General features: G+C 36.4%; 8 protein-coding genes across 17 annotated transcripts; 1 reads left to right on the forward strand and 7 right to left on the reverse strand.

Moving 5' to 3' along the window:
- Window positions 1-779: 779 nt before the first annotated feature.
- Window positions 780-2,403, reverse strand: PA2 (peroxidase 2). The gene is made up of 4 exons (NM_120755.3): window positions 2,025-2,403; window positions 1,734-1,925; window positions 1,463-1,628; window positions 780-1,383 (listed from the first exon to the last, which is right to left on the reverse strand). The coding sequence occupies exons 1-4, from the start codon at window positions 2,253-2,255 to the stop codon at window positions 965-967; spliced, it is 1,008 nt and encodes a 335-aa protein (NP_196290.1). The 5' UTR covers window positions 2,256-2,403; the 3' UTR covers window positions 780-964.
- A 919-nt stretch (window positions 2,404-3,322) lies between these two features.
- AT5G06730 (Peroxidase superfamily protein) lies at window positions 3,323-5,083 on the reverse strand. Its single transcript, NM_120756.3, has 4 exons — window positions 4,786-5,083; window positions 4,501-4,692; window positions 4,179-4,344; window positions 3,323-4,089 (listed from the first exon to the last, which is right to left on the reverse strand). Exons 1-4 carry the CDS (start codon window positions 5,017-5,019, stop codon window positions 3,605-3,607), a joined length of 1,077 nt encoding a protein of 358 aa, NP_196291.1. The 5' UTR covers window positions 5,020-5,083; the 3' UTR covers window positions 3,323-3,604.
- Window positions 5,084-7,361: 2,278 nt separating this feature from the next.
- On the forward strand, window positions 7,362-9,616 carry AT5G06740 (Concanavalin A-like lectin protein kinase family protein; the record flags this gene model as incomplete). 2 transcript variants are annotated; one of them, NM_001342902.1, is made up of 1 exon in its annotated part: window positions 7,362-9,616. In NM_001342902.1, exon 1 carries the CDS (start codon window positions 7,456-7,458, stop codon window positions 9,448-9,450), a length of 1,995 nt encoding a protein of 664 aa, NP_001330436.1. In that variant the 5' UTR covers window positions 7,362-7,455. The 2 variants fall into 2 exon arrangements, with proteins under 2 accessions (NP_001330436.1, NP_196292.1); NM_120757.2 differs by having other exon boundaries at window positions 7,486-9,450.
- Window positions 9,617-9,663: 47 nt separating this feature from the next.
- On the reverse strand, window positions 9,664-12,395 carry AT5G06750 (Protein phosphatase 2C family protein). 3 transcript variants are annotated; one of them, NM_001125709.1, is made up of 5 exons: window positions 12,129-12,395; window positions 11,322-11,743; window positions 10,576-10,952; window positions 10,137-10,373; window positions 9,684-10,046 (listed from the first exon to the last, which is right to left on the reverse strand). In NM_001125709.1, the coding sequence occupies exons 2-5, from the start codon at window positions 11,641-11,643 to the stop codon at window positions 9,801-9,803; spliced, it is 1,182 nt and encodes a 393-aa protein (NP_001119181.1). In that variant the 5' UTR covers window positions 11,644-11,743; window positions 12,129-12,395; the 3' UTR covers window positions 9,684-9,800. The 3 variants fall into 3 exon arrangements, with proteins under 3 accessions (NP_568174.1, NP_001119181.1, NP_001119180.1); NM_120758.4 differs by lacking the exon at window positions 12,129-12,395 and having other exon boundaries at window positions 9,664-10,046; window positions 11,322-11,972; NM_001125708.1 differs by lacking the exon at window positions 11,322-11,743.
- AT5G06755 (uncharacterized protein) lies at window positions 12,245-12,685 on the reverse strand (the record flags this gene model as incomplete). The annotated part of the gene is made up of 2 exons (NM_001161224.1): window positions 12,245-12,483; window positions 12,565-12,685. 2 exons carry the CDS (start codon window positions 12,683-12,685, stop codon window positions 12,245-12,247), a joined length of 360 nt encoding a protein of 119 aa, NP_001154696.1.
- A 157-nt stretch (window positions 12,686-12,842) lies between these two features.
- Window positions 12,843-13,828, reverse strand: LEA4-5 (Late Embryogenesis Abundant 4-5). Its single transcript, NM_120759.3, has 2 exons — window positions 13,625-13,828; window positions 12,843-13,541 (listed from the first exon to the last, which is right to left on the reverse strand). The coding sequence occupies exons 1-2, from the start codon at window positions 13,709-13,711 to the stop codon at window positions 13,152-13,154; spliced, it is 477 nt and encodes a 158-aa protein (NP_196294.1). The 5' UTR covers window positions 13,712-13,828; the 3' UTR covers window positions 12,843-13,151.
- Window positions 13,829-14,089: 261 nt separating this feature from the next.
- Window positions 14,090-16,399, reverse strand: AT5G06770 (KH domain-containing protein / zinc finger (CCCH type) family protein). 6 transcript variants are annotated; one of them, NM_001342904.1, is made up of 3 exons: window positions 16,107-16,348; window positions 15,504-15,564; window positions 14,091-15,411 (listed from the first exon to the last, which is right to left on the reverse strand). In NM_001342904.1, the coding sequence occupies exon 3, from the start codon at window positions 14,974-14,976 to the stop codon at window positions 14,335-14,337; it is 642 nt and encodes a 213-aa protein (NP_001332013.1). In that variant the 5' UTR covers window positions 14,977-15,411; window positions 15,504-15,564; window positions 16,107-16,348; the 3' UTR covers window positions 14,091-14,334. The 6 variants fall into 6 exon arrangements, with proteins under 6 accessions (NP_001332012.1, NP_001332013.1, NP_196295.1 ...); NM_120760.3 differs by having other exon boundaries at window positions 14,101-14,917; window positions 16,107-16,399; NM_001342903.1 differs by having other exon boundaries at window positions 14,090-15,411; window positions 15,504-16,350.
- Window positions 16,400-17,280: 881 nt separating this feature from the next.
- Window positions 17,281-20,637, reverse strand: EML2 (Emsy N Terminus (ENT)/ plant Tudor-like domains-containing protein). 2 transcript variants are annotated; one of them, NM_001203313.1, is made up of 10 exons: window positions 20,210-20,441; window positions 19,668-19,805; window positions 19,490-19,599; window positions 19,287-19,395; window positions 19,016-19,174; window positions 18,421-18,489; window positions 17,988-18,215; window positions 17,842-17,910; window positions 17,681-17,744; window positions 17,281-17,591 (listed from the first exon to the last, which is right to left on the reverse strand). In NM_001203313.1, the coding sequence occupies exons 2-10, from the start codon at window positions 19,752-19,754 to the stop codon at window positions 17,545-17,547; spliced, it is 942 nt and encodes a 313-aa protein (NP_001190242.1). In that variant the 5' UTR covers window positions 19,755-19,805; window positions 20,210-20,441; the 3' UTR covers window positions 17,281-17,544. The 2 variants fall into 2 exon arrangements, with proteins under 2 accessions (NP_001190242.1, NP_196296.1); NM_120761.5 differs by having other exon boundaries at window positions 17,286-17,591; window positions 19,668-19,808; window positions 20,210-20,637.
- Window positions 20,638-20,772: the final 135 nt, after the last annotated feature.

The raw sequence follows: 20,772 nt of genomic DNA on the forward strand, positions 1-20,772 counted from the left end.
ATTAACGAATTCAGAGAACTGCGTATTTTTTTCCGCTGGTAACTCAATATATATATGAGAGTATATTTACATTTTTATTGCTTTATTTATATGTAGGTAATAGAGGCGATGATGATACCTAAATAATAAACATATAAATATAGATCATGACTTTCATCCGTATATATGTATGTCTCTGTGTGTGTGAGAAGATAAGAAAAATATAACCTAATTTCTATACCTATTTTTTTTTTAAATTGGTATTCTTGAACAAATTTATTTTTGTCAACATTTTTTGAGATAATTATTAAGTTCTTATTTTTTATTTTACTTTATAAAATAGAATAATATTATTTGTCATTAATGAATTAATATTTACATTTACAGCCGAAAATTCATAGTTCCTGTCAAAAAATAAAATCAATAGTACTCTAGAGGAAAATTAGAGAATCAAGCACTCTCGTCTTCGGCAGTTTGGCGTGGAAAGGGACCGCTTTATTTTGACCGCAAAATCAGCCTACCGAATTATTTTATGTCTCCCCTAAATTTCAAATGAAATTTTTTATTTGTCGGCGAAATCATTCCACAAGGACTGTAATGATGGTTGATAGATAATTCGATTAACATGTTGGACGGTTTTTTTTTTTTTTTTGTTATCGTTATTGATTGGTGATTCGTAAAATAATTTGTCAATGATAATTCTCTGTTGGAGCCCACAAAATAAAGTTGTTCTTATTACTAAAGTGAAAACTTTCAATTTTCTGCATTCTTCTCTGTGAATGCAAAGATAAAGAGAATGTTCCATTAATAATAGTAAAACTGTTAAATATTTTGCTGATTTTCTGTTGTTTTGATTTAATTTCATTTATCATAAATTTGCTTAGAATGATTTAAGTGCAATACAGATTTGATGTGATTATGATAACAAAAATTATTCAACCAAAGCTTGCCAATGTTTTTTCAAAGAAAATGAGCTTTAAGGAAATCAACTTCCATTAACCTTCTTACAGTCTAACCTAATCTCTCCATTACTCCCAGTCAAGGGACTAATATTCCCCATATTGATCATGGACTGTGCAAAGGCCTGAAAAAACAGAGTCTGGTTACTTGCGAACGAAGTAACAATCGCGATGGTGGATGAACCGGTGGTAGAGAACAGCTCTTGGTCTGACTGAAGAAGTCCATCGTTGCTCTGAAGGTTGGCGAAGTAATTGTTATCGAACGCATCTGGTGTGCTCAAATCAAGATTGGTGATCGTTGATGCGCTACCGTTTTGAGGACATAGCTGTTGAAGAGTGCTCAGAAGCGTTGAGTTTAGAGTTGGATCGGGATTTCCTGTCCCGCTGAAGTTAAATAGTCTGTTGTTGAATACTCCACATCGAGCACGCCCGAACGTATGCGCACCTACGTCGATCCACAAGAGTTGGCGTTAGGGTTTGTTTCAACTTGAGACGCAAGTAACTAAACATTTAGATGAACTTACCAGATAAGGCTACCAGATCGTTTGTATTAAGCCCGACAGCCGAAAATTTAAATGTGATGTTGCTTAGGCTTTCGATGGGAGAAGGAATGGACGAATTTGCACCGGCGAGGTTGGCCGTGAGACTATCTCTTCTTCCTAATAATACAGTCCATGATGGCCCTCCTGCCTGAAGATGATCAAACGTATCTTAACAATAACTAAATAGAATTATACCACAGTAATTTTTAGTTATGTTTTGTTTCATATGTCCACAAAGAACGTGTAGAGTTACCAAAGACACAGAAGCCTCAGAGGCAAGGGCTAAAACGTCAGAGCAAGAGACAACACCAGGGCAAGCGTTTTCGAGGGCAGTCTTGATATTATCAACAACGTTGAATCCTCTAGCTGAGTTTACATTCGGACCAGCGTTCTTCTCGCTCTGGATGCTTCCAGTGTCGTCAAGCAAGATCGATGCATCACATCCCTTCAGAATATATAATAAAGAAGGCAAAGTAGGTTTAGGGCGAAAATTACAACATGGCTTAATTGATGTTAAACAGTTGCGTCGAAAATATTAGTATACATTAACAAAACAGTCATGAAAATGAAGGCGGATGAGGCTGGCTCCGATTCTTGTATCGGATTGAAGAGCTTGCTGAATAGTGCTGCGTACGATGGCAGAGGCGTTGGGACAAGTCCCAGAGTAAAATGTTGCGTTTAGTTGCGCAGATGATGTCCCAAATATTGAAGAAACGATGACAATAAGACTGATAATGAACAAACCATCACAAGTAGGAAGATTTGTTACAGCCATTAATTAGGTTTTGAAAACGATGATACAGAGTTTTGATTAGTTATTTCCACTGATTGGTGCGGAACTTATGACTATGTTTGATCATTTTGAAAGAATTGTATATATAGAGAGAAAAAGTCGATTAAACGCGTATTTCTTGACTGATCATGAAAGTGAAAGATTTTGAAATTAAGCCAATAACTATAGATTAACGTGTGTGTTTGTCTACATAGTCCAAAAGATGGGAAAAGAAAGCTGGTGCTTCTACATTTTGTTTAGTTAAAAGTAATTTGTCTTTAGGTTATACTATCTCCATCAATTGCATTATTGTAATCCTCCCACGCGGTTGGTAAATGAAGTTATATATAGTTTTTATAATTTATACAGGATTTTGCGTGAGACGAAATCGGTGGTCAAGAAAATCAAGATTTTTTTTTTTTGTTTCTTTCTTTTATAAAATGAATACACTAAAACATGATATGGCCACATTTCAATCTCAAAATTAAATTTATAAGCCAACATCTATAATGATTAATGCATTTAGATTCCCACGTTTAATCAAGGGAAATTTCATATATATGAGATTGTGAAAGGAGTTCTCAATTGTCACAAGGAATACGCAAAATTTTTAGATAAGTTTTTTAAATGTTAGTCTAAAGTTTTAGTTATAAGTCACAATTCTGTGAATGATAACTAATATTTGAAAGAACTGCTGCCTTCAATAGTTGTTGGAGCTTTACAGCTGTACTTTCAGAAAACCAGAAAAGGATTCATAATCAAGCCTTTTATAATGAGTTGTTATTACTTCACTGATTTTGATGAAGAATCTGCAAAAGTCTTACTTACGATCACTTTTGGAGATGTTCCTTTGACATTAACTCATAGAATAATAAACAATCAAAATGCGCAAGTAACTTAAGGATTATGAATCTTATAATATTATGAAATCTATTAATAGATTTTGCTTCCCATTTTTCAAAATATGAACCTATGTTTCAAATCACTTTGCCGTACTTCTATTTATTTCTCATGAATTATAATTTTTTCCATTGATTGACACTAAAAACATTAGATTTGATAAATCATGACATGAATCTAGTTTTTTATTTTATTCTTTTAAATTTTGTCGTTGTGACACAATTTAGATTCAAATCCACAAAATGTATCAAAACGATAGACGTTATACATGCATGCATGTATTTAGGCATAATAATGTTTTAGAATATTAAAATTTTCAAAAGTGTAAAACACAACCCTACCACTCACTTATTTTCTCCTCAACCAAACTTATTTTTTTCACAAAAATGATTCGGCCTAGGAGTTATTATTCATATATGATAAACAAACGGTGAAACTGATCTCATCGTTGTTCACATATCTGCTACACTCACTGGTCCGTCAGATTGTAACTGAATGTCCCCTGCTTCAGTGGCTGATGACTGTCCATTAACCACCTTACAGTCTTGTCTAATCTCTCCACTACTCCCAGTCAAGGGACTAATGTTCCCCATCTTGATCATAGACTGAACAAACGCCTCAAAAAACAGGGTCTGGTTACTTGCAAAGGAATTAACAATCGGGACGGTGGCTGAACCGGTGTTTGAGAACAGTTCCTGGTCTGACTGGAGAAGCCCATTGTTACTCTGAAGGTTCGTGAAGTAATTGTTATCGAACGCATCAGGTGTGCTCAGATCGAGATTGGTGATCCCTGTATTGCTGCCGTTTTGAGGACATAGCTGTTGAAGACTGCTGAGAAGTGTTGAGTTCAGAGTCGGGTCGGGGTTTCCTGTCCCGTTGAAGTTGAATAGTCTATTGTTGAACGTTACGCATTGACCACGCCCAAACGTATGCGCTCCTATGCATATTGAACAACAACAGAGTTGTCATTAATTAGGGTTTTGTTTGAAGTGAGCTGCAAGTAATTAAACATGTCTGATGATTTACCAGACAAGGATACTACATCGGTTGTCTTTAGCCCGACAGCTACAAATTTTGATGTGATGTTGTTAAGGCCTTCGAAGGGAGAGGGAAGAGACGAATTGGCTCCAGACAAGTTTGCGGTGAGACCATCTCTTCTTCCTAATAACACAGTCCATGAAGGTCCTCCTGCCTGAAGAAGATAATTAAACATGCTTATTAGGTAATATTAGGTATTTTTCACTGGCGGCCCAGCCCATAGATAGGTCCACAGAGCTCAAGGTCGGCCTTTAGGTATCGTAATTTCTTTTGTTTGATTATGTTTTATGAAGAAAGTGTTATGTATTACCAAAGACACAGAGGCCTCTGAGGCAAGAGCTAAAATGTCAGAGCAAGAAACAATGCCCGGACAAGCATTCTCGAGGGCTGTCTTGATACTATCGACAACATTGAATCCTCTAGTTGAGTTTGCATTGGCAGGAGCGTTCTTCTCGCTCTGGATGCTTGAAGTGTCGTCAAGCAAGAGCGACCCATCGCAACCCTTTTCCGATGTAAAAAAGCAAAGTAGCGGTTTAGTGTAACAAAATTTAGAAGGATTTATGATAAAATATAAAAACCAAGAAGCTTATTATACATTAACAAAACAGTCGTGAAAATGAAGGCGGATTAGGCTGCCTCCGATTCTTGCATCGGATTGAAGAGCTTGCTGAATAGTGCTGCGAACGATGGCAGAGGCGTTAGGGCATGTGCCTGAGTAAAACGTTGCGTTTAACTGCGCAGATGATGTCCCAAACAATGAAGAAACGATAACAATAAGGCTGATGATGAAGAAACCATCACAAGTAGAAGAAGAGCTTGTTACAGCCATTGATCAGTTGTTGCAAATAATTAAAGAGTTTTGGATTAGCTTTTCGTTTTACTGATTGATTCTGAACTTATGATTAATCTAATTAGTCATTATATAGAGGATAAAAGCTGAATAAATCTTACCTGATCAGGAATGTAACAGATTTTAACTTAAGCTAATAATTACTAGTCAAGGTGCGTGTTGTTTTACCAAGTCAAAAAGTGAGAAAAGATGGCGCTTCTAGATTTTTATGTAGTGCGTGTTTTAATTAGTCATTAACGTTAGAAAAATTGAGTCTACAAGATTCGTGTCATATAGTCACGTTCCACGAAAAGTAAATAACGTGAAAGAGTTGTTAGTTGTTAGGGCACTTTACAACTGTATATGTTTTTTTAACTTACAGATGTTTTTTTAATTTTACAATATCTTTATAATCCTTTTTAGATCTTCAACTAAACACAAACTGAAAAAATGATCAACGTACACTAACAAATAATTGGTCGCAACGTAAATTGAAAAAAAAAAAAAAACTAACGTACAAGTTTACCAGCACATCAAAACATATTAATAAGATTATATATAACTCGAAAAAATCTATAGAAATTTAATATTAGGAAAATTTCAAGTATACTAACAAATTAATCTTTACGTATAAGAATATCCAATTGATGATACAAAAATTTGGATATTCAGTGAAGGCCATATATAGCAAACGAAATAATGGAACTTGCTTCGATCGGAAATTAAAAAGTCCATAAAACCAGTCTCAAATAGATGATGAACAGATTTGATTAAAAAAAAACTAACGAACTCTCCACTGCGATCTGAGCGCTTCTGTGATATTTTTCGATCGTAAAAAATTAGGTTAAAATGACTGACTTAGCCACCTTGGTCACACCACTAACTTTTTTTATTCACGGTAAAAAAAAAAAAAAATCATGCATATAACACAATATGCTTAGTTCATTAGTCCTAAGTAAAATACATACCGCCTTTATTCTTCCTTGTTTTTTGTTTTTCTTTTTTTGATAAACATTTATTCTTCCTTGTTGCTTGAAATTATAGTTCTTCATCTTCCTCACTGGACATATCTCAATTTTACTTTATATGTAAAGTTTCAAAAACTTCCCCAATATTATTCTTTTTCTATCCTTGGTCAAGCGTCTACACTGCTTTAGCCGATCGGATCCAAATATTCGAAATCTTTTCAGCTCATTCTATTTGGTTTGCACTTCAGAATGTCATCACCAACTCTCCATGTGCGTTTAAATCCAATCATTCATTATGCTTCTGGACCATCCAAACTCTTCTTAATATCATCATTACTTCTTCGTTAAGAATTTATCCATATACTACTATAAACTTAACAGACTGTAATAGTTATTCAAGCATATCTTTTGTCGAAAAACTTGCAAGAATTAATGTTCATTGATAATTTTCCTTACATCTATAAATTATTTGTTCATTATTTTACTCTTATACAAATAGCTTTGTCTTTCATGTCTGATTGTGTCAAGCATGTTTAAAAATTTCATTCAAAAGAAATAAAAAATTGTGCAGTACACGTCTATTGTGATGTAACATAGTTCACCATTAATTTTTTTTTTTTTAAACGTGTAGAAGTTAACAAAGCAGGGTCTAAATATCTTATCTTATACAGTTATATCAGTCGTATGTTGAATTTGAGAATTCAAAGGAAAATGATAATAAAAATGTTGTTGCCGAGAGCCTCCCCAAGCGAATATGAATATCTGATAGAAGTCACTATAAAATAGAACAAGTTGTAGCTTTATATGAATTTTCACATGTTAGCTACCTCATTCCAAAGTTAGTTTTATATATATTATAGTAATTAATAACAAACTGATGATAGCTGCTCAAGATTGACTAAAAGTTGTAGACATTGTTATTTTCATTCATACTCGGGTTTGATTAATTACATTAAAACCTCTTGAACATTAATTAGTTACATAGAAATATCTTGGGTATTTTAAAAATTCTGAAGATGTTTTGACCAAAAAAAATTCTCAAGATTTCAATATGAGTTTTCAAATACAGAGGTTACATCTAACTTCTAAGATTTGTTTATGAATATATGTTTCAATTAACAAAGCCCTTGAGAATTTATCAAATCTTCAGAATATTTTTTAAACAAGTACTAGATTTCAACTTATATTTACATATACATTTACACATAACGTCAACGTTTAAATAACACACAATCATAATACATAATTTTGACAAATTAGCTTAGATAAGACTTATCCAACAACCTGTTAAAATTAGTGACAGGTCAACTCTTCGTTGTTGAATAAAAGAAGATGTAAAACCAAATATCCAATGTAGAAACAGTCGTATTATGACCAGAATCTCCGAGTAAAACTTTAATCTCGACGACGAAGCCATTTTTAATATATTCCAAACCCATAAAGAAAACCATATAAGATAATTTATTGTATGTGCAGAACCAAAAAACACAAAAGAAAAAAAAGAATGAGATTTTCTCTTGCGTGGAAGCTCCTGTTCTTGATACTAACTTGTAAGATCGAGACACAAGTGAAGTGCTTAAAGTTCGATTTCCCTGGGTTTAATGTGAGCAATGAACTGGAATTGATCCGAGATAACTCATACATTGTCTTTGGAGCAATCCAAGTGACTCCTGATGTTACTGGTGGACCTGGTGGCACTATCGCAAACCAAGCAGGCAGAGCACTCTACAAAAAGCCTTTCAGGCTATGGAGCAAACACAAGAGTGCTACTTTCAACACCACTTTCGTTATTAACATCTCTAACAAAACCGATCCCGGAGGCGAAGGCTTAGCTTTCGTTCTCACACCCGAGGAGACTGCTCCTCAGAACAGCTCAGGTATGTGGCTCGGTATGGTCAACGAAAGAACAAATAGGAATAATGAGTCGAGGATCGTTTCGGTTGAGTTCGACACAAGGAAGAGTCATTCGGATGATCTTGATGGAAACCATGTGGCTCTAAATGTGAACAACATCAATTCGGTTGTTCAAGAATCCTTGAGCGGTCGAGGGATCAAGATCGATTCCGGACTTGACTTAACCGCACATGTGCGGTATGATGGTAAGAATCTATCGGTTTATGTCTCAAGAAACTTGGATGTGTTTGAACAGAGGAACTTAGTGTTTTCTAGGGCTATAGATCTCTCAGCCTATCTTCCGGAGACAGTTTATGTTGGATTTACAGCTTCAACAAGCAATTTCACGGAGCTGAATTGTGTGAGATCATGGAGTTTTGAAGGTTTAAAGATCGATGGCGATGGAAACATGTTATGGCTCTGGATCACTATCCCTATAGTGTTTATTGTTGGTATAGGAGCTTTCTTAGGAGCATTGTACTTGAGATCTAGGTCAAAGGCAGGGGAAACAAATCCGGATATAGAAGCTGAGCTAGATAATTGCGCTGCAAATCCGCAGAAGTTCAAGCTGAGAGAGCTAAAGAGAGCAACAGGAAACTTCGGCGCGGAGAATAAACTAGGGCAAGGCGGGTTTGGGATGGTGTTTAAAGGGAAATGGCAGGGTAGAGACATAGCTGTGAAACGAGTTTCCGAGAAATCGCATCAAGGGAAGCAAGAGTTTATAGCCGAGATCACAACTATTGGTAATCTGAATCATAGGAACCTGGTGAAGTTATTGGGATGGTGCTACGAGAGGAAGGAGTATCTTCTGGTTTATGAGTATATGCCTAACGGAAGCTTGGACAAATATCTTTTCTTGGAAGACAAGTCAAGATCAAACCTAACATGGGAGACAAGGAAGAACATTATAACAGGGCTATCTCAAGCTTTGGAGTATCTTCACAATGGATGTGAGAAGAGGATACTTCACAGAGACATAAAAGCAAGCAACGTAATGCTGGACTCCGACTTCAACGCAAAGCTCGGCGACTTCGGGCTTGCGAGGATGATTCAGCAAAGCGAAATGACACATCATTCGACCAAGGAGATCGCTGGAACACCGGGATACATGGCTCCTGAGACTTTTCTCAACGGGAGAGCCACAGTTGAAACAGATGTGTATGCGTTCGGAGTTCTAATGCTTGAAGTAGTCTCGGGGAAGAAACCAAGCTATGTCTTGGTCAAAGACAACCAGAACAATTACAACAATAGCATTGTGAATTGGCTATGGGAGCTATACAGAAATGGAACCATCACGGATGCTGCCGATCCGGGAATGGGAAATTTGTTCGATAAAGAAGAAATGAAAAGCGTTTTGCTCTTAGGACTAGCTTGCTGCCACCCGAATCCGAACCAAAGACCGTCCATGAAAACAGTGTTGAAGGTCTTGACGGGTGAGACTAGCCCACCGGATGTTCCTACAGAGAGACCAGCTTTCGTGTGGCCAGCGATGCCTCCATCTTTCAGTGACATTGACTACTCTCTTACAGGGAGTCAGATCAATTCACTTACGGAGCTTACTGGCAGATGACATTAATCTTTATTTGTGTGTTCTTCAAAAAGTATTTGAGAATTGAGTTTGTTTCGTTATATACTACTTATAACTATCTTTCTGTTTTTTGTATCTTCCTCTGTTCCTAATGAAATCCAGAGATAGGTAAGATTCTGCTTTTGGATTTTTGGATGTCTGTTAATGTAGAATGCAAAGGAAAACATTAGGATACATTTTGATTATTGGAATTACAAATGAGCAGTTCAAGGATTATTAACCTACAATTTTGTATCTAAACTCAAACGTGTTGGTACAAAATCGATCCGTGTTCATTTTTATCATATTTGTGAAGACTGTGATAGTAAAGTAAAGAAATGTAACAAAAATGTCTAAGAGAGGAAGATACTGAACTTGGAAGGTCCAACGGTATGAGAAAAACCTTTAATGGACAATTCAGGAACAGTAGCTTTCTCCACCATAAGAAGCTCATTGTCTATGAATATCACAACCACTGTTATATCATCATGAAAGAATCTCCTCACTCCTCTCTCCACTTTCTTCAAATCATCGTAATTCATCTCTCTCTTTTTCGCAGCTATGGTTATCGCTCTTCTCACCAGCCTTCTCGCTATTCCCTGTGTTTGTTTCATACATATATACAACATCAGTGAAAGCAGAAAAAACCTGAGAATTAACTTTTAGCAATCTTAGGTGGTGGCACGTACAGGACGGGGGTGTTTATTCACTATCTCTACAGCTTGCTGGTTGGTCATTTGTTCCCAGAGTCCATCTGATGCGAATATCACAAACTTGTCACTTGTTTGTAAGACTCTTGTGTAGACACAAGGCTCTGCTGATAAAACAGGTCTTTGTAGTTCTTCAGCGAGATGGAACCGCGGAAATGAAGGGTCAAGTGAGAACTCTGGGCGCTTTAAATATGCATCCCCTATTGATCTAGATACCTGCACAAATGAAACACAATATTGACTTATAGTTTGATAAGCCAAGATGACACAAAGGGTCTGTCTACTTGTGCAAAGAGCTAATCATTAATCAAGTCTCTCTTGTTTAGTGAATTGGAACCATAATAATAGCAGTTTCATAGCTTTGTTCTTATCATAGTGTCACAGGCATTTAAATATGTGATTAGAGAGCTTTGCAAACCTGAATGATGCCTTTGATGCGCCACACACCATGTTTAAGGACAACGATATGTGAATCATCAGGATGCAACGACCTAAGCTCTTGTCTAACTTCTTCCAAAGCAGCATTGTGATCACTAGTCAGTTGCTCAGCTACAATCTTGTTTGACCTATTATTATTACTACCCATGGAACCAAGCACAGCACGAGAATCACCAACATTAGCGATAAGCAAAGTCCCTTTCCAAATAACTCCAACCAAACAACAAGATCCAACAGCTGCAATCAACGGTTTCAACCCGCAAGTCCTTCGCACAAGCGTGAGAAACCCTTCCTCAGTAGCAGAAAATGCAGCTCTTAAAGCCTCCTCTGAAATACAACTCCTTTCTCTCGAAACTCCTAAAAGATCAAAACTTTAATCAATAAGCAGCTAATGAAAACCATTGTAATCCACAAAAGGAACAAGACAAAGCTACAAAAATCCAGAAACGAACAAACAGAGAGACACACAAGACAAAGATAACCTGCCAAAAAGTAGGTAGCTCACCAAAAAATGATAAAGAAAAAGTCAAGATTCACTTCACTGTTCATCAGATGCATAAAGATTTCAACTTTCTACAAAAATTATCCGATCATCAAAACCAAATCAAGAAGAAGAAACACACACAGACACAGAATATCAAAGTGGACTTAGTGTTTGACTTGAAGAACACAAAAAGAGATTTTGTTTGACTTGAAGAAGACAAAAAGAGATTAAAAAAAACTAACTCATCAAATGAGAAAAGAGATGATCAGAGATGTATCTAGAAGCTTCAGGACCACCATGACCATCGTAAACTCCGACGAAAACGGCACCGTTTCCAGTCTCGACTTGACTATGATCTTCAATAACCTCGTTAGCTTGCACAACAGCAATAGAGAAATCTCCGAAAGAATGTCTCTCGAGTTCTCTAGACCAAAGAAGGGAGTCACCGGAGGAAGAAGAGTCACCGTCGTGATCATCATCATCGTCATCATCTCTGTTCATACGACCGTATCGCCGCATAGGTCGTAAACAAAAAAGAGCCATTCTCGCTAACCAGGAGAACATCCCTCATTTGCTCTCCACGACCACGAGAATTAACTCTTTATTTTAGGTCGCCGGAGACCACACCGGAAAGAGGAATCTCGTGATTTGTTGGATCGAAAAGCTTGAAACAGGTGAAGAGAGAAAACGAGTTAACGAATCGGAGATTGCGAAAACAAAAAGCAAAGTTTGTTCCTTTTTTATTTTCGATATGAATTGAATCTTTTTAGATGAAACTGAAGAAAAAAAATGTGAGATTTTTGGAGAAAAAGGAAAAGACTTTCGTTGGTCTTCAAGAGTGAGAGAGTAGTTGAAGCAAAGTGTGAAAAATATGATTTGTGTAAATTAAAGTTGTCTCTATAAATTAAAATTAAATTCAATTGATGACGTGATTTTTGGTACGTATTACCAAGGATCTTACATCATATTTTTGTTTTTGTCGATTTATTTAGAAATAGAAGTCTAAAAACGCGTTTCTTCTTAAAAAAAGTTAAAAGCATTTGACAAACCTAAACAGAGGATCAACCGCTCAAGCTCAGGTTTCATAAACACACTCTTCATCACCAAATCCTGCCCAAAAGGCATTCCAAAATCAGCCACAAACTGGGCTTTGAGCTTGATAATATCACGCTCCTTGCGGGTGATCCCTTGATGAGGAAGTAATGGGAAACTGATTAGGTTCTACATCATGAGTTTGTGGTCTTGACTTCAAAGTTGTTGGATCATCAATATCAGCTTGGATACTATGAGATCCCAGTGGAGTCTCGTGCATATCGTTGTACTCCATGTTAACAAAAAACTGAAAAGCATCCAAATCAATCAAAGCCATCTCCACTCCATGTTTAGCCTCCTCCTTTCCAAAAACTGAAAGACATTTTTCTTCCTACAACCACAAAAAAAAACACCAACGAAGATCCAAATCAGATTGGACGATTATAGAGCAACCGAAGAAGGAAGAAGAGTCAGCGTGAAAATCGAAAACGTACCAAAAACTGTAAAGGTTATAATTGTGAGTCTTTTGACTTTGGTTTTGTACTTCAAATACTAATGTCGGATCAATGATCATCTAATCGTTAAAAATCTTCATGGTTCAAAACGAAGTGACTATTTTAAGAATATTCACGCATGGTACATGTTGTTTTATACAAACCCATTGCGCAGAGAAATAATTTTTCTTTGATAACATAGTAGATTAATTCAAATATGATGCGAATGCTTCTCTTCAAAAACTTAGCATTAGCAATGTTTCTCTTCAAAGTTCAAAAAGTTAGCAATGTATTGTTATTGTTAAGTTGCATGGGCACAATATTGTTAACGGATAATTTTACTACTGTTACATTGCATGAACATTCTACTCATAAAGTAAGACTATCATCCAACAACAAAAACCTAGATGAGATCGAAGTCCTACAATTATTCAGAAGCACAAGAAAAAGAAAAAAAAAAAACAGAACACGAAAGTAAGACAGAAAACCACGAAATTTCGATTCAACAAAAACAGAGCAAATAACAGAACAAGTGAACAACACCGTTTATCCAGTATATCCCCCGCCGGTTCCGTACCCGGTGGCACCACCACCACCAACGTGAGTGTTATGAGCGGTTGTCCGACCAGTTCCAGTGTTCCTTCCAATCGGGTCGGTCACAGCCGTGCCCTCCACAACGCGGTCGGTCAGTTGTCCCGTTCCGTGACCAGGCAGAGCCGACATCTGATGTGTCCCAGTGCCGTGTCCGACTTGTCCAGTGGTCGAGTGAGTGGCCGTCCCCAAACCTAAACCGGTTCCGGCTCCAGCCGCTTCTTTCATGGCCGCGTTGTGCTGACGCGTTTCTCTCTTCTGCATCTCAGCTTGATTGATCTTATCTTCTTTAACCTGTGTAGCCATCTGTTTCTGAACAGGGTCTCGTGTCTTCATCTTCTCCGCCTTTTGAAGACAAAACAAACCCAACGTTACACCATTTTTATTATTTTACATCAATAAATTAATAATAACCACAATTCTGTTACCTTTTCCTCCAAGGTAGCTTTGGTTTTGTCCATGCCAGATTTTGCAGAAGCTGCAATATTCGAAGCTGTTTCTTTCATCGACTGCATTTTTACCAAATCTCTCTCTTTTCCTTTAGCGAAATTCAAAGATGTTACAAAGATATCTTCTGATTACTTTTGTTTATTGTTTTGCTCACCGAGCATGTCCCATAGATATAGCCATAGGCCTCGCGTTCGTCACGATAGTTTAATATTTAATTACGTTCTTGACGACACGTCAGTGAGACGTGTCATGAAAGAAGAGGAAGAAGAGGTGGTAGGCTTTGTGTTTCAGTTATTGGTCCTACACGTGTTGGAAAGCCTTTGAGTCGTTGAGAAGATAGATGTTGACGCGTGTTAGGCTTTAGAGTTCGCCTCATGTCGGCGGTTAACCCGGTTTTGTAATCGATAGGTTAAGACAAAACAAGTATATTATTGTGCATGATATCTTAAGAGTTAAGACAAAAATAGTATGTAGCTGTAATATAAGGGTTTTAACATATCAAAGTCTTTTAACTGTGATCGGTAACTTACAGAACTCGTCGAATCTTCAGAGCTCAATACAGAATGGGCTAAAGTTTTCAAAGCGAGTCGCATAAAACAAATTGATAAAACAAAAAGAGAGAGCAAAAAGTCACAATGATAATGGAGCTAACAATGCATAATCTGTTCTCAAGAGTCTAAAGACATAACTAAGCGATTCCTGACCTGCGCAGCTCAGATTCACCATGAGCAAAATGGCATCTATCTCCATATGTACAGTTCCCTTTAGAGTACCTATCACAGATCTTGGTTTTGTAGTTGCTCCCAGGATGTGGTTTCCCTTCAGGACCACCAATCCCTTGAGGTTTCTTCACTGATCCAAGCCTCCCTATAAGCTCTCTCACCATCCCACTCGCTACATTGATCTGTTCAAATGTTCCTTCCAGCTCGATAATCTTCAAGTTTGGGTCTCTTTCATGATCTTTAATCGATAATTTTGCTCCTGTTTCACGGCATATCTGTTTGGAATGGATTCCACCTTTTCCAATGATGGCACCGGCTAAAGAAGCATCTACACTGATCTTGGAAGTAGAAGCACCAAAGATTGAAACAGGGCCTGATCCTGGATCTCCTCTCCCTGAGAATCTGCCGCCGGGACCACCAGATCCTTGCATATTTCTGGAAACTTGAGAAACCGGTGGTCGGAGATTTGTCATCTGCGCTGCAGCATTGTACCCACCGGGCACATAGTGCAAGAAGTGGCAATTGTCACCAAATGGACATCCAGAAGTGCTGCAGTACAAACCATAATGCATCAGCAAATTCATTCGAGAAAGAACAAAACGACACATCTCCAAGCTGTTGCACTATTGCTACCTTCTCGAAAAAGCTATAGCGTTTTAGTACAAAGATAATGAAAGAAATTTATAAAGTAATAAAACAGATTGTAGTCATTATGCATCACCGATGAACAACACGTTGCACAGGAGCCGAAAGACTCATGGATAGTTCAAAGATAATGCAAGAAGAACCTTACTTGAGAACAATGGTTTTATGCTGCATATGCAAAATTACAGTTTCCTTACCATCAAACAGAAGAAGAATAAACAAATTGTTTACAACGACAGCCACAAAAACAAGTTTTGGTTGATTTTGTATATTAGATTCACCAGTAGAGTTCAGTTCCAAAATTATACTCCATATAAGCTTATCATCCATTCTTAGGAGGAATCACAGTTTGTTACATTGACTTTTTAACTCGTTTAAGGATGAACAGTGCTACGTACCTGTATAACAACTATCCACTTCATTAGCACACTTTATACAGTATTACTTCTTAATTTCATGATCCAATCAGGAAAAAAAATAGATTTATAACCTGAAAAATTTAGTGCATGGCTTGGATTTGCTTCCTAAACCAGTTGAAATTGATTCCATCTCTGTTGCAAACATTAAGTGCTTTTACTTGGTTAAACTTTTCTACAATTTTCTCAATACATATCATTTGGACTTGGCACCAGTATACCATTCTGGTTTTGAAAATTTCCAGGGTTATAGAGTTTTGAAATTGAACTCAACAGCTTGAGTTGATACAGATCAATATATCAATCAAGTAAATCCAGTAATGTTGAGTGGTCACAAAGGCTAATGGGAGTTGATTGATGAATCCAATGAATATGAGAAGAAGGGTAAGCCAATAGCACAACACAAAGCAGAACAAGATACAAACTTCTCATATCAATTGTCTCCCAACTCTCAAGTAAGGTAATACCAGACTGAAGCAGAAAAAGGGTTTGCGACTAATCTCTCTAATGAACACAAAAATGAACAAAGGAACAACCTTTACGAGAGACAGAGCACACATTGCAACTAGAAATGAACAAACATAAGTGATACCAAAACATTCTCTCTTGTTGTGAAGATCTCGAATTTCTAAAACCCAATTGGAGACAATAGGAAGGAGAGGAGTGAAAGAACAAACCTTGCTTAGACCTCTTGAATCCGCCATTGGAGTTGTGAGAGGCAGCAGCTTCAGGGCGTCCTCTCTTACGAGCATCCATGTCTCGATAAGATCGATTGAATCGGAGTAGGTAGAATCGAAGAAAGATGAAATGAGATCTCAAAGTTTTGTGATATGAGCTTTGCGATTCTTATCCTTTTAAAATTCTATTGGGTTTATCATCATCATCATCATCTCCACACACACAGCTCAACAATATAAATGGGGGATAGAGGTTTGCTTAATTTGTTAATAATATAAATTAATTCGTGGAACACCAAAAGACCAGGAGACTAATTCCATTATTAATTATATGGATTACTATAAATTTAAAGTATATACATTAACATTAGAATGAATTTATGTTTTGACAATAATAGAGTTTATTTGATGAGACTGGAATCAAACTTGTACTCATGCAAGTAATAAACACCAAAAAAATATTCAACTCTGATTATTTGTACACATATTACTTTATATTTATTGTTAATTCACATCCAGTGGTTTCAAAAATAGAGAATTGTTAAATTTGCGCGTTTTAATTGTTTTATCATAGTCACATTAGTTTTAATATATTCAAAAAATACAGAAAAAATAATTTGGGTAACGAGTCATTTGTAGAAATTTTGGAAAAAAATCGTTAAGTTTGGCGCGTTTTAATTTTTTATCATAATCACAGTAATTTAAACTAAAAAGTAGTATTTTTTTCTGATAACTCTATCAATAACATTCAATCTAAAAAAAATACGGAACATATAATTTGAATAATCGATCGGTTTAAGATTGCCATTAAGATTGAACATATAATTGCCATTAAGAATTAAGATTGTCATTTTAACAAAAGAAAAATTATAAAAAATTTCTAACATCGGGTCGATAAGACGATAACCCTGATACTAATTTATTGTTAACCGTTCTTATAACCATTGAATATATTTTTTTAAAACAATAAAATAAATTGAAGTAAAGTAACCATTGAAATATTTTTAAAATTGAAGGATTCAGTGACAGGTGATTTATGTTGATCTCACTTTCCATCTTATATTCTTGCTAATTGAATCAGATTTTGAATGTTATGCTCAAAGGTCAAAAGCCTCTTCTCAATATTTACATGCTTGGTTCGATTCTTTTTACATTGTTTAGACAGGAATTGGGGATTTGAGCAAGTAAATTATTAACGATCCTGATGGCAAGCCTGATGATGATCACACAAGTTCAGAATTTTTTTTTAAAAATAGTGTTTTTACAAACAAAATTCCTAACGATTATTTTCATACATTCTGAAACCACAAATTAGAAGAATACTACTAATTGTTCATCATATATGAACAAAATCATTTTCTGGGATCCCTTAAAGCAAAACAGAAGAAAAAGAAATATTGCTAGTCATTTTTCCTAGGGGTGATGGTGTCATACATACTCACCCCAGCAGCATTGGAAGCTCATGCGAATACGGTTCTTCTCCATCTGGTTCACCAGCACAAATTATGTTGTTGTTAGTGATCTTAGTGCATGACAAATAGAAATAAACAAAGGCCGCTGTTCACATTTATTACCGCTTTCGTAATCAGAAGCATCCGTAAGCCTTGCAATGGCAGCAATAAGCGCCTGTTCATGTTCCTATATCATCCAATAACAACAACACCAAGTTTCACTTCACTGTTTCTTTCAATCGATATCTCGTCACAAAGTTCTTATCAATTATCATATCGCTCACCTTGAGTAGCTTCTTGGCCTTATCAAGCTCATGTGGATCAGGAAGGTTTGAATCAAAAACTCTCTCGACCTAATGCGAAAGATTTCGACATCAAAAACCCTTTTTGCCTAAAGAGAAACAAAATGCAGAGAGATAGAGATACCTACCTCTTTCACAAGTGAGTCTGTGTTGAACAATTCAATCTCACCGAAAAACTTCCTCCCACCACCGTTTTCCGTTGCTAAATGTTCTCTTCTTGGCTGAGTTCTTGGACCTCTCCCTCTACCACCATGGCTTAAGGTCCTTCGATTCCCACGAGTTGTTCCACCGCCATGTCCTACATTCAAAGTTACCCCATCTTCCTCTCCATCCCATCTTATATCTTTCGTTGGAATCTACAATTATATAACTAACTAACTTCAGATTCTGCTGAAAATGTTTTCATACTAGGTGGATACACTATACAAATGTTTCCCACGTAATCTTACTAATGAAAGCTACCTCCAAAAACAAATGTAACTTTACCCAAAAGACATTCTTGGCAGCATTTTCCACAAAAAACTTAAAAACCTAATAATATCAAAAACTCGTGAAGATTACCTCATTAAGATCAACCCATTCCCATGTCTCATTCACTGTGTTTATATCATATACCAACGCATGTCGACCCTGCGAGAGAACAATGAATGCATCAATTACAATATACTTAAGCTATGTTCAACGCTAAATACAGTTCCAAACTTCTAGATATATCAAAGTCATAGTATACTTTTCAACGCCTCATATGCACATTAACAGTAAACACCTCCTTTCTTCAATTCATCAAGAACTACACTATAGAGAGACTTGATTAACTAGAGAAGTCTTTCGACAAATGCCTAAACCATGATCCTAGACTAATCCAGAGTACCCCGGCTCATTCTGCCTAAACTTCCTTTTTAACTAGTGAGCTATCTAGCTAAGCGATTCGACTAGTTGCTTAGCTTTCTACACAGTTACAATCAACCTAAAGTAATTGCAATGCTCACTCACTAGAGTAACTCTGAACTATACGGTAAATTTCGATCAGGCTTTGAGGCCTTGGAGTCAGATATTCGAAGTACAGGAGACACCTCGACACACAAACATATATAATGCTGAACATATGAATTTCTGATTCAATCTCAATAAAAAGGTCTCAGCCATCAGAAGTTACCTCATTTGCATTGTATTGTGTAACTACTGCTTCATAAAAGCTGTTGTCTTCAGGCCATTTTGTCCACACTTTTCTTCCAATAAGAGCTTCCGCAGGTTCATTTGCTGATACTACACGGTTATTGAATGACTTACTTCTAGTAGAACCAATCGACGGATACTGCATGTGTATCACAAATGATATGATCAGTAAATAAACAGAAAACCATATGCAAATACAGATATCCTCTGCTTGTTGTTCTATGACCAAAGATTAAAACAAGAAGTCTTACGGATTGGAACGTCTTCTGTTTCTTCCGAGAAGCTGAAAAAGTCGGACTAGGATGAACATCGAGGGACTGATGTCTAACAACCTGGTTTCCACCTCTTGGTCTCGAATCTCTGTTGGTCCAGTTCCATCATACAACACATTATTACAAGATACAACGAAATCTAGATTCATAGCTTTACTATCACAAATGATCAGACTCGTTACCTTATTCTTTTGATAAGATCATCATTATGGACATTGTTCAACAGTTGTCGGTTTTCATCATCAGATATCCTCAATTCTTTACGTAGGTTTGTCATCACGGTTGCTTTATCCTATAAAATGAAACCATATAAGCCAAATCCTTTGTCTTTTGATGGCAAAAGGAAGAAAGAGGACTTACCCAAGAAAATTCATCAGCCTGTGCTTGAAAAGCTCTTAATACAGCAGAATAAGCTTCCTGCTCAAGTATATGAATCTGCGCTTCCATATTAATGTGTAGACCTACCATATACTTTCCATCCAAATGAAACCAACCCTTCTTCTGAAATGTAGAAAACACTTTATAACATCAATAGTTTAACAAACTACTAAATTTTCAGGTACTTCACGAAAAACATTGGCACTAATCAGATTCATGAATAATTTTGACAGTCGAGGTCTCATGAGAATGTAGGAGCTTATTGGTGGACTTATTGTATCAAGAAATTGGATAACTTTAGTTTAAGCGAATATTCGGACAGCAAAAAAAATAGACATGAGATGATCAAACAATCTAATAGAATGTGAAAAGAATATCTTAAACCCTAAGAAAGAGAATAATTTAGTAAAACCCTTTTTTTTAAACTCCAGTGATATTTCAAACCCTAGAACTGTTAGATCTCTCAATGGACAAAAGAGAAATGTCTTAAATCGCTCAAACTAAGTACAAAACAGAAATTATACCTCCTTATTCAGAATCCTGTCGTAAAACAGCAATCTTTATACGAAACCCTTAATTGTCGAAGAGAGAAAGATTGACTCCCAAACGCAGAGGCTATAAAGAGCTGATTGGATCCGAAGTGAGTAATTCGTAGGGAATTGAAGAGAGAAATTGAAAGAATTTGACAAAAAGGAAAGAACTTTTCTAAGTATTGGTAGAGATTGATCTTGATAAAAAGCGGAAGTGCAGTGTTTTGAGCTGGCTGGGCACAGCGTGCGATGAAGAGAGAGAGAAGAGAAGATCGAAGACGGGAAGTTCCAAGTTGGAGGAGAGAGAAACCTTAGTTTGGTCGGAAGCAGCTTAAGACAAGACGATGCGTTTTTGTTTAATTTCATTTTGGGCCTATTTTATGATAACATAGGCCTGTTTGGCCCAAACTGTTAATGAAAATATGAAATGTATGTTTTTTTTAAGGCACCTCTACTGGAGTCTCTAAAGTCTAAACTAAGACTTGTATTTATAATAAATAAAAGTTGGTTTTTATGCTAAAATTGTTTAGAATCAGGCTTGTTAATTTAATGTTTAA

Source organism: Arabidopsis thaliana, chromosome 5 (genome assembly GCF_000001735.4).
Source record: "Arabidopsis thaliana chromosome 5, partial sequence".
Classification (NCBI taxonomy): Eukaryota; Viridiplantae; Streptophyta; class Magnoliopsida; order Brassicales; family Brassicaceae; genus Arabidopsis; species Arabidopsis thaliana.